Source organism: Coregonus clupeaformis, chromosome 17 (genome assembly GCF_020615455.1).
Source record: "Coregonus clupeaformis isolate EN_2021a chromosome 17, ASM2061545v1, whole genome shotgun sequence".
In the NCBI taxonomy this organism is placed as follows: Eukaryota; Metazoa; Chordata; class Actinopteri; order Salmoniformes; family Salmonidae; genus Coregonus; species Coregonus clupeaformis.
In genome coordinates, this window is record NC_059208.1 from 15,028,187 (window position 1) to 15,043,729 (window position 15,543).

At 39.5% G+C, this 15,543-nt stretch overlaps 2 protein-coding genes across 3 annotated transcripts in view; both read right to left on the reverse strand.

Moving 5' to 3' along the window:
• Positions 1–3,689, reverse strand: part of LOC121585310 (vacuolar protein sorting-associated protein 13B-like) — a 719,687-nt gene extending 715,998 nt beyond the window's left edge. The window contains exons 1-2 of the mRNA XM_045226113.1: positions 3,588–3,689; positions 1,797–1,953 (exon numbers count right to left, since the gene is read on the reverse strand). Coding sequence (XP_045082048.1) covers positions 1,797–1,943 — 147 coding nt within the window. The 5' untranslated portion in view covers positions 1,944–1,953; positions 3,588–3,689. The remainder of the gene's footprint in view (positions 1–1,796; positions 1,954–3,587) is intronic.
• A 6,389-nt stretch (positions 3,690–10,078) lies between these two features.
• LOC121585433 (protein odd-skipped-related 2) lies at positions 10,079–15,191 on the reverse strand. 2 transcript variants are annotated; one of them, XM_041901781.2, is made up of 4 exons: positions 14,902–15,191; positions 11,607–12,318; positions 11,087–11,186; positions 10,079–10,544 (listed from the first exon to the last, which is right to left on the reverse strand). In XM_041901781.2, exons 2-4 carry the CDS (start codon positions 12,257–12,259, stop codon positions 10,470–10,472), a joined length of 828 nt encoding a protein of 275 aa, XP_041757715.1. In that variant the 5' UTR covers positions 12,260–12,318; positions 14,902–15,191; the 3' UTR covers positions 10,079–10,469. The 2 variants fall into 2 exon arrangements, with proteins under 2 accessions (XP_041757715.1, XP_041757714.1); XM_041901780.2 differs by having other exon boundaries at positions 10,079–10,626.
• Positions 15,192–15,543: the final 352 nt, after the last annotated feature.

A 15,543-nucleotide genomic window follows, 5' to 3' on the forward strand; every position in this document is an offset into this window, starting at 1 on the left:
TGTATAGGATCCAGTCCCACCACTCCACTGGCTGAGAGGAGGATTCCTAATCACTTCTCTGTACATTATAAAACTGCCCAAATTCAATACAATAAAAAAAAAGACGACAAAAGAGGAGGAAAAGGGCCTAGATTTGAACATAGCGTTAAACATCCAGATGGTAATCCATTACATTCCCAGTCCCCACTGTCAGTTGTCTACAAGTACAAGCTGCTTCCAATAATAAGGCTCTTTTTTCGTTATGGGGTTGAGTCTCAAATGGCACCCTATTCACTACGTAGTGCACTACTTTGTCCAGGGCTCTAGTCAAAAGTAGTGCACTATATAGGGGAAAGGGTGCCATTTGGGACGCAGGATGGTCTAGTGTTTTGGTGTGCTGGAGAAGGGAAACAGTCAACACTAGTCTTGCAGATTGATACGACAGATAAAACTAGGACTCTGTGTCAAAATAACAAAGTAAAATATCCAAGTAGATATAACTAACATCTGAACAAGAACAAGTCAACAAGAAAACTTCTGTATATCAATTGGATTGGGGACCATCTTTAGGCCCTGACTTCATTCTGGTAAAGATCTCAATATCTGTTGTTTAGGCCTTCAGACCCTGATTTCATTCGGGTAAAGATCTCAATATCTGTTGTTTAGGCCTTCAGACCCTGATTTCATTCTGGTAAAGATCTCAATATCTGTTGTTTAGGCCTTCAGACCCTGATTTCATTCGGGTAAAGATCTCAATATCTGTTGTTTAGGCCTTCAGGCCCTGATTTCATTCTGGTAAAGATCTCAATATCTGTTGTTTAGGCCTTCAGACCCTGATTTCATTCGGGTAAAGATCTCAATATCTGTTGTTTAGGCCTTCAGGCCCTGATTTCATTCTGGTAAAGACATCAATATCTGTTGTTTAGGCCTTCAGGCCCTGATTTCATTCTGGTAAAGATCTCAATATCTGTTGTTTAGGCCTTCAGGCCCTGATTTCATTCAGGTAAAGACATCAATATCTGTTGTTTAGGCCTTCAGGCCCTGATTTCATTCTGGTAAAGGTCTCAATATCTGAACAAGAACACACAGCAATCAAAGCCATTGAATTGAGTAGAACAGAGAATGTTTCAAATCTGCATCTAAAGTAATCACTAAAATTCACATGAAGCTACTGCTCTCTCCCCATCATCAAGCACTGGACACAGACTAGGCTATGTTTGACATCAGCACTGGTGGGATCCCAGTCCGTGTCCCTGGGTGTCACTATTGAGCAGGGACAGACAGACAGGTGGCAGTCTGTCTGTTCAGTCTAGCCATGGTATAATGGAACAAGTGACCTCTTGTGGGAAAAGTTACAATTATTTACATTTTTAAAAAACATTTTAGTCATTTAGCAGACGCTCTTATCCAGAGCGACTTACAGTTAGTGAGTGCATACATTTCATACTGGCCCCCCGTGGGAAACGAACCCACAACCCTGGCGTTGCAAGCGCCATGCTCTACCAACTGATCTACACGGGGCTATCAATTTGGAGTCATCATGATGGTTCCTATCCTAATCTGTTTTTCTAAATTTCACATTTCTATGTGTCAGATTGAGAGAGTGGCATTCATAAAGTTACCTCAGCAAAAGAACAGACTCAGATTGAAAGTGACCTGGCCTGTATTCATAACGTTACCTCAGCAAAAGAGCAGATACAAAGTCAATAGCATTACTACGTGTTATTCCTGGACATTAAAGTGTTATTACAGTGTTATTACATGTTATTACAGTGTTAATAAGCTTTATTCCAGTTTCATTCCAGGTTATTCCATACCTGCTCCAGGACATCCAACTTCAGCTCCAGCTTGCTCAGTACTACGTCTCCTCCCCATAGTGACAGCTGCAGGTCAGAGGGCTTCAGGTTCTTGATGTATTTGTTCACATAGCTCATCAACAGGGGCGTGACATAGGACTCCAACATCCTGCCTGTCCTGGACCACAACACAATAGGGAAGAAAGTCAGCTCATTTTTTGGAGGGGAGTCATTCCAAGTCACCATACATAGTTAAAAGGTTGATTAAAGCAAGTTGAGCTGGCCAAATACCATATCTGGTAACCGAGGGATATACTTAGCTGGCCATGCCTACAGCCCCTCAAAGCCCTCCAGTCAAACGAACTGCCATGGCTAGAGATGCAGGACTGCAGTGAACTGGTAGAACCCGTCATGAGATGATGTGTGTTATAGATTCTCCTTTGTCTGACAACATGAAGTTACATAGCTAGCTATATAGCTAACCACCTAACACAACATCATATTGTTTTGCCTTTTTCATGTATACGATCTGTGTGACTGAGTGAGGATCATTTGCTAGCTTGCATTGCTACGTAGTGAGACTAGAGCTTATCTAAGTTGTTATTCGTTATTCACTGAGTATTTATTCCTTGTGTCACTATTTTTATTTGATATTTTTTAATCTTTAATTCTGCATTGTTGGAAAAGGGACCCGTAAGTAAGCATTTCGCTGTTAGTTTACACCTGTTGTTTACGAAGCATGTGACCAATACAATTAGATTTGAACTGTGGCAGCTCACCACAGCCTGGCAGCTAGCTAGCTAGCTAGGTAGATAAGCTAACGGTCCTTGCATTATCTCAGAATATGTTAGTGTAGCCATAGAGAATGATAGAGGCCTCTAGTGGCCTTAAAGCCATTTAAGCATGGGCAGCACCATTAAGGTCTTCCACCATTCTTCCGCCATTTTAAAGTAGTCAAAATGGTCAACTGGGTGGGGATTCCTATGAGTTGTAGCCTCAATGGCGCTACCTATGCTGTTACTGACGCTACAGCGCCACATATAAAACGATGACTGCTCTATACATCTCTATGGGTGTACCTGATGTGTACCGACGCTTTCATATGGATTAAAGCCAATTAATGCTTGATTTGAAATGTGGTCGGCGGCGCAGAGGCCAATTGTGAAGCTTCCGGATGCATGCAGAGCCCAAATTGACCGCCATGCGCCTTGTACCAATGAGGACGGCTCCGTATAGCTCCGCATTGACATGATTGGTTAACGGTCGGTGAGGGCGGGATGTCCTGTATAAACACAAACTCACTTCCTTGACAACTGCTCCGCGAAGGGCAAGAAGTATTAATGCCCTGACTTCAGCAGAGGCCATGTCACCGTAAATGCTGCACGGCCAATGCAGATTGCGGATTGACCATGAAGCGCCTTTTAAGAACATACAATGCAACCCAGATAGCTAGAAAAATGTGCATGCAAGTTTCAACAAACTTGTGGGCCTGGCTCGTACCGTTAGTGATCTACCTAGTTAGCTAGTTAGCAGCAGTTCATAGGGCTGGCTAGAGTTAGTTCGCTAGCTGATTAGTTATTGGACTATCAAAAGGGGTGTAGTAGCAGGTAGAAAGTGGAAAACCAAGAACATGTTTGCATATGGAGATATCGCATTCTGGAAAAGTGTGCTAGCCAAATGACAGTGGACTAGCTCCAGTCCTAGCCTGCTTGCTAACATTAGCCTAGCTAGATGTCTAGTCATTCAGTAGCCAAGTAAACGAAGCTTATACGACTGCTGTCTGTTTACTTAGACTCAATTATTTTTCCTTACTTTGTTTGCTGCAGTTTCAATGAATCTCTTCGGTACCACACTAGTTAATTCATTCCGTTAGCTGAAGCAAGGCACATCTGTCTCAGGCAAACGTCATCATCAACTAACACAGAACTTCCGGGTGCTAACTGTCGTGTCGTCATTTCCTAGTTAGGTTACCGCCCCCGTGATGGGACCGAACCAATACATTTAGGCGGTTCCCTTTCCTAGCCTCCTCTCATTCATAAAATATAGTAAAATGTGTTCAAAGCAAAAATTGTGTAAACTTATCAAACGCAATGGAAACACAAACGATTGCATTTTAGGGTTTGAGGATACATGATCTGCATACTAGTAGCTAGTCATCTTCTTAAATGTAGGTCATGAATGGTTTGATTATAATTCTAGCATGATGCAGTAATTAAAATCAAATAGATTAATAGTAGGAAATGTATGGCTATAATAAAAATGTCTCAAATGTTGCACCAGAGTACTCGGAATAGGAATAAACAATAGAAGCTAAATGTGTTATTCATCATGCTGAAATATTCAAACGAATGCTTAGTCTTTAGATTCTAGTCTGCAGAAGTCTTCATGTGTCAACTGCTAGTCATTGTCGAGATTTTGATTACTTCTCCCAGCAGTTCTGTAATGTCTGATTTCAATACAATACAATGAAAAATAATAGAACACTGAAATCATACGTATGTGCATTTATTATTGTGTTACTGTTATGTTCATTTCCTCGGGAGATTTCAAATATGTGCCACAATCTGATTTAAACCACTTGATTACTGCTTGAGCATGTTGTTTAATTCTGATGTGATTCCATTTCATATTAAAACTTCTCCCCTATTTCCAGGTGTAGTTTTGCAAATCACACACAACTTATTCCTCTCATGTCCTTTCAATGTATCATGAAATGTATGACAAATATATAGCCTAATAAGTTTAAAGGGACAATCAGCAGTTGCTATATCCATTTTTGGACTTTTAAATTAATGATATGTACCCATTGAATCTTGAAGAATATAACTTATAAATGCCTCATGAGCTTGGTTCAACTGTCTTACCCCATCAGAACCCAAAATATACAGTGCCTTCAGAAAGTATTCATACCCCTTGACTTATTCCACATTTTGTTGTGTTATAGCCTGAATTCAATAGATTTTTATTCTCACCCATCTACACACAATACCCAATAATGACAACGTGAAAACATGTTTTTAGAAATTTTTGCAAATGTATTGAAAATGAAATACAGAAATATCTAATTTACATAAGAATTCACACCCCTGAGTCAATACATGTTAGAATCACCATTGGCAGTGATTACAGCTGTTAGTCTTTCTGGGTAACTCTATAAGAGCATTGCACACCTGGATTGTACAATATTTGCCCATTATTATTTTCAAAATTCTTCAAGCTCTGTCAAATTGGTATTGATTATTGCTAGACAACCATTTTCAAGTCTGGCCATAGATTTTCAAGCAGATTTGTCAAAACTGTAACTCGGCCACTCAGGAACATTCACTGTCTTCTTGGTAATCAACTCCAGTGTAAATTTGGCCTGGTGTTTTAGGTTATTGTGCTGCTGAAAGGTGAATTAATCTCCCAGTGTCTGGTGAAAAGCAGACTGAACCAGGTTTTCCTCTAGGATTTCGCCTGTGCTTAAATCCACTTAGTTAATTTTTATCCTGAAAAACTCCCCAGTCGTTAACGATTACAAGCATACCCATAACATGATGCAGCCACCACTATGCTAGAAAATATGGAGAGTGGTACTCAGTAATGTGTTGTATTGGATTTGCCACAAACATAACACTTTGTATTCAGGACAAAAAGTTAATTGCTTTGCCACATTTTTTGCAGTATTACTTTAGTGCCTTATTGCAAACAGGATGCATGTTTTGGAATATTTGTATTCTGTACAGGCTTCCTTCTTTTCACTCTGTCAATTGGGTTAGTAATGTGGAGTAACTACAATGTTGTTGATCCATCCTCAGTTTTCTCCTATCACAGCCATTAAACTCTGTAAATGTTTTTAAGTCACCATTGACCTCATGGTGAAGTCCCTGAGGGGTTTCCTTCCTCTCCGGCAACTGAGTTAAGAAGGACGCCTGTATCTTTGTAGTGAGTGGGTGTATTGATACACCATCCAAAGTGTAATTAAGAACTTTACCATGCTCAAAGGGATATTCAACGTCTGCTTTTTTTTCCCCATCTACCAACAGGACCTTACAGATAATTGTATGTGTGGGATACATTGATGAGGTAGTCATTAAAAAATCATGTTAAACACTAGTATTGCACACAGAGTGAGTCCATGCAACTTAGTATGTGACTTGTTAAGCAAATTTTTACTCCTGAACTTATTTAGGCTTGCCATAACAAAGGGGTTGAATACTTATTGACTCAAGACAAGCATAATTCCACTTTGACATTATGGGGTATAGTGTGTAGGCCAGTGACAAAAAATATTAATTTTATCCATTTCAAATTCAGTCTGTAACACAACAACATGTGGAAAAGGTCAAGGGGTGTGAATACTTTCTGAAGGCGCTGTAAACTTGTTTTAATCCAATGTTTGTAAACAAAGAAAATGTACACAAACTATATAGCCTCAAAACATGGTTAAAACTATCATTTTGATATCATGGATGGTCAATCCTTGCATCCATAGCTCTGTCTATGAATTTTAGAGTGGTTACATTTCTCCAGCCCCAACCCTCAGCTGTTTACCGAACCAGGGGCGGGGAGATTTCTTTGTTATTGTTTCTACTGCTGATTGCCTCTTTAATTAATGTCCTTTTATGTAACAAAATCTATGACAAATATAGTTCTGTCTAGTTTGTTATTTATTCCACAATAAAGGTATCTGGTATGTATATCTTGTTACATTACCATAATAAAAGCCTGGTGCATAATAAAAGCCTGGTGCATAATAAAAGCCTGGTGTCAGCTAGGGTTGTCCAACGCCAGATCCTGTTGATATATAGAGTCAGGGGTAAGTGAGGCTATTGAGCACTTAGCTGTTATCCTCGCTCTCAGTGAGATAAGGCTAGTGAGGACACAGCCTTCACCCTGGCCCTGGCCCTAACATAGCGATTGACTCTTCAGTTAGAAATGTGACTTCCCATTCTTAGCCTCAATGGTGAGCGCACCGACTTGGCATGGGTTTAGTGCTAACATGTGTCCTTGCACTGAAATTATTTAAAGAGAGGATTTTGTTCCAGCCAATAGTCAATGTAACTGCTCCTTTGAGAGGATTTTGTTCCAGCCAATAGTCAATTGTAACTGCTCCTTTGATGTCCAATCATAATATTAGACATTTCTAGAAACTCTTTGTCACTGCAAATAAATTCAGGCTATGCCCACTGGATTGAAGTGTTTGACTAAAAACAATCACATTTCTTAGAAACATTAAGGGATATAACACCAATAGAAATTAATAGCAAATTAACTGGTAAAGAAGTCTGAGAATATGTGAAAATGCTGTCCCGTTTATGAATGCTCCTGTCAACGGCAGGACATTTGACAGCTCTATATTTGTTCCTTTAAGATCGACTTCCTCGAGTTTCACCCTAAATCTTCGGGGTCCTCATGGCGTTTCAGGCTACAGCTTAACCTTTCTAAGGTTATTTTCCCTTTTCAAAGAGTGAAAGCTTCGGGGCGGAATTACATGGAAGGAGCTTAATGTGGAGACAGATTACACATCAAACTCACTTATACAGCGTTTAGGGTTTTTACTCGGGTTGTTTTAGCACACTTGTTGCCAAACAGTCATCATAAATAGCTTTCGATCATGACGTGAGTGTGTGTGTGTGTGTGTTTTTGAAAGAACAGGCCAGGATGGTTACATTAGGATATGTGTTACAGACGTCAGGCTTAGCAATGTTTGTTAGTTGTGTTAAATATAAAAATATGATTAATTGTTGTATTTTTTATTCAGGTGTATTCTTATAGGCCTAATTTTATTTAGCCCAAATGTGTATATTGTTATTACATATATGTATTATTAAAATATTGTAAAAAATATATAAAAAAATAAATGTAAGAATATTGTTATATTGTAATGTTAATATTATTATTAAGATTAAAGCACTGTAGGTCATTTGTGTCATTAATCTAGAGTTAAAAACTAAGTGGACGATGACGTGTTCTTCGTTCCTATTGATGCACGTGTATACTTCTTGTTATCATACGGATAAACAAAAGGGTTACAGATAATTTATTTTAAAATAAATTAGATCCAAATATATATATATATATATAGTTTCACATAATTGCAATTTATATAATTGAAATGTCGATTATTGTTAGCGTTTCCTATCAATGAAATGCCTGATTATTATACACACGATTATTACTAGGCTATTCATGCTTTTATTAGAAGTAGGCCTACAGCCCAATTGTAAAGGTAGGCCGTAGTATGCTTCTGTTTATTTTCATGACGGGACCATTGTTGTTGCTGTTGCATTATTGTTTCTATATTGTTCTAAAATATTACTACTTCTTTAGCTGTTGCAGTAGAATGTGGCTCAATTCAGTGCACCAATCGAAGCGGTGCTTTTTAGGTTTTGCATTTCGCTGCACCTGCGATAACATCTGCAAATCTGTGCAGGCCTACGCGACCAATAAACTTTGATTTGAAAATAGGAGGTAGGCGGCGTTACAACAGAACTTCTGGGTCAAAAGTCAGGCCTTATCTCGTATTATTCAACGATCGGCGTTGAATAGGTAGGCCTGATTATAATTATGTCCACTGTTCGTTTTGACTTCATTTGTACTTTTTTGTAAGTCAGGTTTTGTACAATGTGCATTGCTGAACATATTTTCACAATGAGAGAGAGAGAGCGCGAGAGAGCGAGAGAGAAAGCGAGAGAGAGAGAGAGACAGAGAGAGAGAGAGAGAGAGAGAGAGAGAGAGAGGGGGGGAGAGAGAGAGAGAGAGAGAGAGAGAGAGAGAGAGAGAGAGAGAGAGGGGGAGAGAGAGAGAGAGAGAGAGAGAGAGAGAGAGAGAGAGAGAGAGAGAGAGAGAGAGAGAGAGAGAGAGAGAGAGAGAGAGATGTCTTTATTCTTTTGGAACTTCTGAGTGTAATGTTTACTGTTAATTTTTATTGTTTATTTCACTTTTGTTTTTTATCTATTTCACTTGGTTTGGCAATGTTAACAAATGTTTCCCATGCCAATAAAGCCCTTAAATTGAAATTGAGAGAGAGAGAGGGAGAGAGAGAGAGAGAGAGAGAGAGAGAGAGAGAGAGAGAGAGAGAGAGAGAGAGAGAGAGAGAGATAACACTATATTACCACACGCTTGTTTTTACCGGAGCACTTGGATGTGGAAACAAAAACATGTTTTCTTGAAAATCACAAAATCTCTGGAAGCTTACGCATTTCGTTTCTAAGAGTTGAAACGTCTTAGCAATAGCAGCGATGTTCATGTGAATTATTTTTTTGCGTTTACACTTGATGAAAGATGTTGTCTCCTTACTGTTGGTGGAAAGACATTCAACTATTGCCTTGATCTGGCATAATAAGAAAAGAGACGATTAAGAAAATCAAGATTAAAATAAGCCTACATGCTATGGCTAAATACGGGTAGGCTATAGGCTACTACTAAAACGAAACAGTAATACTAGTATAATAGTAATAGCCTAATAATAACAATTGTAATACTTTACCTATATTAATAATAATAATAATAATTATAATTATAATTATAATTCATGTTTTCCAAACAAATGTATTTAATTTAGCTTGAGGAAATTGTAGTGAACACTACTGTGTAATTGTGCGTGGCCTCCTGCCACTGTGGACCCACTCTGCAGCTTCTTAAATGTATAATAATGATCAGTAGCGATCAGAGGCCATGGCGGAGATAAAGCTATCTGATATGACGTGTCGCCCTGCTGCTAATGCTGCTAATAGAACGGCTAATGAGCTACTGTCAGCTGTCATATAGCTAGGATCACAATAGATTTACAATATACTCTATTAATAATAACAGCATACTAGTAACACCAACAAACGTGGTCCTCTGTAGCTCAGCTGGTAGAGCACGGCGCTTGTAACGCCAAGGTAGTGGGTTCGATCCCCGGGACCACCCATACACAAAAATGTATGCACGCATGACTGTGAGTCGCTTTGGATAAAAGCGTCTGCTAAATGGCATATTATTATTATATTATAAAAACAACAAGGCCACTACTGTAGTAATAATCCTAATCATTCTCAAAGAGATCTACATGTTACTTAGGCCAAAATAGTTTTATTTCTGGAAGGTTATTTCTAGTAAGTTGATGTCACTATAAGCTGCATCACCACTCCTTTATTTCCAATAAAAACGCGTCTTAAAATAACAAGTTGTCAACACAATGAACTATGTTTTGTGTTAACGACAATAAGGTGGTGGTGTGGGGAGGAGTTCTAGACTCTCCTTTCATTCCACCACGTCATGACTAATTCGTGTTACTTTTACGCAGCAAAGAACGATGGAATAAAACAAACACAATGTTGCCAATGGGAATATTTAACTTGCTTTATTTCTAAAATACAATTTAACATACTTTAAACATTAGGGTTGTTTTTAAACAACTTTTTAATTCAAGGAAAAAATTTTAAAAATACATTATTTACATGGGCTCCAAAAGTCTTGATATTTACAGGTAGAAGGTCTGTCTCTGTCTGGGCTCCTTGACTTTCACTGGAGACGCAGTACTGTTAATCAGTCCATTGTAATATGGCTTGTCCACAGTTCAGTTTGTGATATTCTTTCAATGGAAAAAGAAAACGTTCGTCGATGTTGTTGTCTCCTCTGTTTACGTCCGTTTTGTTTGTTTGTTTGTTTGTTTAGCTGTTCATCAGCCTTCTCCGATAGGCTAGTAGTCCTGATGAGGGGTGTGAGTCAAACTGTGCCGTCGCAAGTCACAGTTGCGCCGAAACACCTTTCCGCAGCGGTCACAGCTGTAGGGCTTGATGTCTGTATGGGTGAGAAGGTGAGTTTTCAGGTTACTTCTTTGATTAAAGGTTCTTCCGCATGTGGGGCATTTGTGAGGAGATTCCTGTTTAGATTTAAAGCAAGCAAAGGATTATTCCCTTTAGTTTATTTAGCGAAATATATGTATTGTATTATAATATGCATCTTCAGTCAGTTATTGACATTGTGTTGAAAGTAAGCTGTGCCCTAACAAAATGAACGTCTGTAGGCCTAGCCTATATTTCTTTAAACTGCTTATCATAATCATTCAGTTATTGCCATATATGCCAAATATAGTCGAGACACAATCGCTATCCATACAGGTAATCAAAATATATATATTTTTAGGTTTCAGAAAATATGCCAAATTTGATCAGTGACACATGCGTTAAGACATGACGCGTGTAATAACATGAGTACACATATATGTGAGCTCTCATGCCTCATATAGTTTGCTGACTCACATACATGTTGATTGGTATCAAATGTGTTAATAAATATGGTTTTGTGATGGCAGATGATATAGGTTTGGATGGAAGACTCACCTGCATATGTAATGTTTTATGAACGGCTAAAGTTCGAGACTGACAAAATCCTTTCCCACATTCTTGACATTTGAAGGGCTTTTCCTTGGAGTGGATGTATCTGGAAATTAGAAGACAGAGGAGACGCAGTTAAAACGGACCACCTTTCATATAATGGCATTTCTTCTTTGTGGCATTTCCAAAGCCGTTGAGTCATGCTGAGAAGTGCCTGTCAGTTGTGCAACTTGATCTGTATTCTCGTGCGTGAAGGGGCTTTAGCGCCCTCTTGGAATATGGACTAGGCCTACGCTGCACTGCGCACGCACCATAGCTTAGTTATTACAAAAATACCTACATATGAAAAAAAGTCTGACTTCAGTGCATTACAATACTGGAATTGTGAACAAAGTCAAATGAATATGAATAAAACGCGATCACAATATGACGTGACGCTATTCTGTACACACCACTATCAAAGCGTTTGTCCTTTTAGAGAAACCAACGCCATATCATCCCATACATTCAGAGCTTTGTTTCTTACCTGTGGTCTCTCAGGTGGTCCTGTCTTCGGAAGGCCTTGTGGCAGATATCACAGGTGTAAGGCCGCTCGTCTGTGTGGGTCCTCTCGTGGATCAGAAGATTGTACGACTTTGTGAAATGCCTGCCACAGAACTTGCAAATAAATTCCTTTTTCGTCTTTGACGGAAGCCTTCCCCGGGTGGGTTTTCTATCAGGCGACAGTTTGTTGAACTCAGAGATCGCGCCCCCGAGCCCCGCTGTCAACTTTGAAAGATCCCCAGGCTTCGGCGGGTCCTCCTGGGTGGCAGCTATCGCCAGGTTGGCAAAGTCAAAGCGCGGTGGTCGGTCCTTGTGCAGCCCGGGGATAAGGTGAGTAATGCCCTGTTTCGGGTGGAAGAGGTGTGCGGCGAACGGTAGCCCCGTGAAGGTGAACCGGGGATCCATTAAGCCCTGAGCCGCAGCCATCTCAGTGATAGTCGACCTTAGTCCCTGCATGTGCGGATAGCCCAGTGTCCAGTGGTTCATGTGCATGGTTTGCACCGCGCTAAGACCGTACAGTCCCTGGAGCTGGTCGACGGCTGCGGGGAAGGCGTTGACCGCCTGCAGGAACGAGTAGTTGGTGAGCTGGAGAGACGGGTGGAGAGGGATCGGAGCGGGCAGGGCTTTGCTCCCCATCTCGGCGGCTAAAGGCTTCACGGTTAGGGCCTCGGCACAACTCTACCACGGTGAAGGTCCTGTTGGAGACATGAACAATACAAATTAATATGAGTTCACCATCAACCCACAACACGGCACAATATAGACTTAGAAAATACTGCAATTAGACAAGTAAAATAAAAATAGAGTTAATGAACATGGTAGACACAAATTATGTTTATGCATTTTGCACAATGCAGCAAATAGTTTTCCATTAGAGCTTTTCCATCCGTTTGACCATAGCCTATATTTAATTAATTTAGAACCATCTTGAGAACGGCCTTAATAAGGGCTGATATGGATTATCTCACGTTCAGTGTTTTATTACGTCACTTCAACTGACTCATTTACTTCAAGATTGACGATTTGCATACAGTCTAAAGGCGAACTGATTAATATTTGGTTATAAACCATTTTTTTTCTAGAGACATGTTGAGTGTTCAAGTTGTATATTTTTGTGCACAAGGTGCAATAAGAAGACGTGGGTACTGCAAATTGAATATTTGGCTGGTGAAAATACAAGATACATTTCGTTCATTTTTTTTCTAGAGCACATGGTTATTCCTTCTAATAACATAAATATATGTTATGTATCCAAAAATAAAAGTTGGAGACGTTGTTTTCGATGCGCTCGACTGTGCTGTTGTCACTCCCAATTAAATCTTCCAAGAGACATTAAAACAACTAATTGGTTTCATTTTGACATTGTATGCCAATGCCGTGTGTACAACAGGTAGGCCTAATTAAATGTATTCTTAGATCACCAGATTTTGAAGTTTGTAATCTTGGCAGAAGTGATAATAATTTATTATTATTATTCCTTTTAGGCGTATTAATGGAGAACAACATATAAAGGGGTTGCTTATCTCCTAAAATAAATGTTACCTCCATTTTTGTCGTAAAATACATTTCTAGGCTATTGGAGTAATGTTTATGGCCTTGAGCGATGTTTATCTCTGAAAGCAAAGGCTTATATGTACTAACTACGTTAACTTTTGTTGTAAATTTCGTCCCAAGACCGATTATAGAATGTTGTTGTAGCCTATAATCATTACTTTGCAAAGTCAGAGAAATACATTATTTTGTGACACATCCTTTGTTAATACTCCTGTACATAGGCTATACGTGCTATGGGGTGAGGTTATGAGAACTGTATGATAATATTATGGGACTGTTATATGACTGAGGGTTACATGCACAAGTGGTGTATGACACCAAGTTGTAAAGTAATGCTTTCCAAACCCACGAACAAGCTCACGGTGCAACTCTCTCCATGCACAATACTTCGTTTACAGTGTGGTTTTGAGGTGTAAATAAATAGTGCTCCTCTCAAACAATTGAAATGTTCACCTTCTTGCGTAAATTGCAAAACTTTAGACTGGGTGAACATTAATTTAAAATATTTATATATTTTTACAGCGTCCCATTTACTGCTACCGTTCAGGCAGTGTGGTTTTGAGGTGTAAATAGTGCTCCTCTTGAGTTTCACTTTTCTATAAGTTACTGTAGTAGCATACCACTGTGCATAAAAACCAGCGAGGACTGGCAACCCTTGCTGAGCATTCGTCTGAAAGAATGACTCATTCATAATAATCGAATTTTACCCAATATAAGCTGTTTTCCACGTTATTTTACTTTAGCCAATGGAATGACTTATTCTAACACGGTTTAGAGTCAGTGAGTAAATGCTAGGTTATTAACGTACAGATCATTGAGTTGCTTAAAACAGGCTACTGTGTGTGAACCTATAGGTAGCTATACGTCCACATGTGGACAGAGAAAGGAAAGAGCAGACTTTGGTCCTTGTTCTTAGACTATTTTATGTTCACAAGCATAGGACAGCTCTTTACTCGCGAATGAGATGAAGGGCATAAACAGTTCGTCTTAAAGTCGTGGTGAGGTGGGTATTTGTCAGAAATGGGCAGGTGCAACAAAACTCCCGGTCAGCATGCTGTTGATAAGGATATTTGTAGTTTTACAATAACCTATAGCCTTTGCGTAATAGTTTAATGACAAGCAATATATGTTGTGTCTTATAGGCCAGGGTTCCCCAACTGGCGGTCCTGTGATTTTATTTGGCCCACCAATGTATTTATTTATTTACTTTTTTATTTTTTATTGTTGGACATAAAATACTTTTTTTTTTTAACAGCAAATCAGCTCCAAGTGATTTAAATTGAGGAAATCTGTTCCAAATTATTCCCACGCATAATATAAATATATATGTGACCTTATACAAACGTAAGAAAGGTTTTAAATGATTACGTTTTAGTCAAATATGATATCTGTTTGGGCTCATTGCAGTCAATTTGCAGTCTACAAATTATTCGTAATTATGTTCCGGCCCCTGACCATCCGCTGAAGAACAAATCGGTCCGCGGCTGAATCTAGTTGATGATCCCTGGGATATGCTATTCTATATTTTCACTTTGACAGTAGTCTAAGTATTTTGACATGTAACTTTACACTGTCAAATATGTATATTCTGACAGCATGGACTCGTTTGAACCTTCAATTAGTAGGCTCCTCAGGGTCTCATTGCCGTGAACTATCACTACCTGTTTCAACACAAGTGTAATGTAATCTATTAAAGAGCAACTATCATGGAAACATAATCTTACCCCCAATAAACAGACGCCAAAGGTCACCCCGCAGTTAGTTCTGCTGTGTTTCAGTAATCCACAATGCCTTTAGCGAGGCGACCAACTCCACTTTAACGTCAGCAAAAGTTTTCCAACTTCGTCCATGTAAGTCTCATCGCCATACCTCGCAGACCCAGATCTGTTGGGACGCGTAGACTTTGCTCAGTGTGGCAAAGAAGTGGTCGGAAAAAAGTTACGATCGCTATAGAGTTCAAGGGAAGCCAGGAGCAGGAGTCCCGTGCTCTGCTCTGTTTCTGCTCGGTTCGGAGTTGGGCTGTAGTGGCTTGAAGAGGACTGGTCCTTCACTTTTTAGGGCTCCGGGCACTCCGCGCGCTCCGCCCGCCCTCCGCCACGCCTTCTCGCGCGGATCAACTCCAATGTTCTTCTCTGTTTATTTGTGTTTGGATAGCAACTATGGACGGGGATCAGCTCACTGCAACCTGCATCTGACACCTCACATACAGCTAGCATATACCTTTTTTTTTTTATGGTTACATTTTCTTTTGGGAGACACAGAAATAGCAAGAGGAAAACATGATCCATTTTCAAACCAATGGACGCTTTTAGGTTAAAACGTGATTTAATAAGACTGGTTATGAGAAGTTTAGAAACCATGCGTAT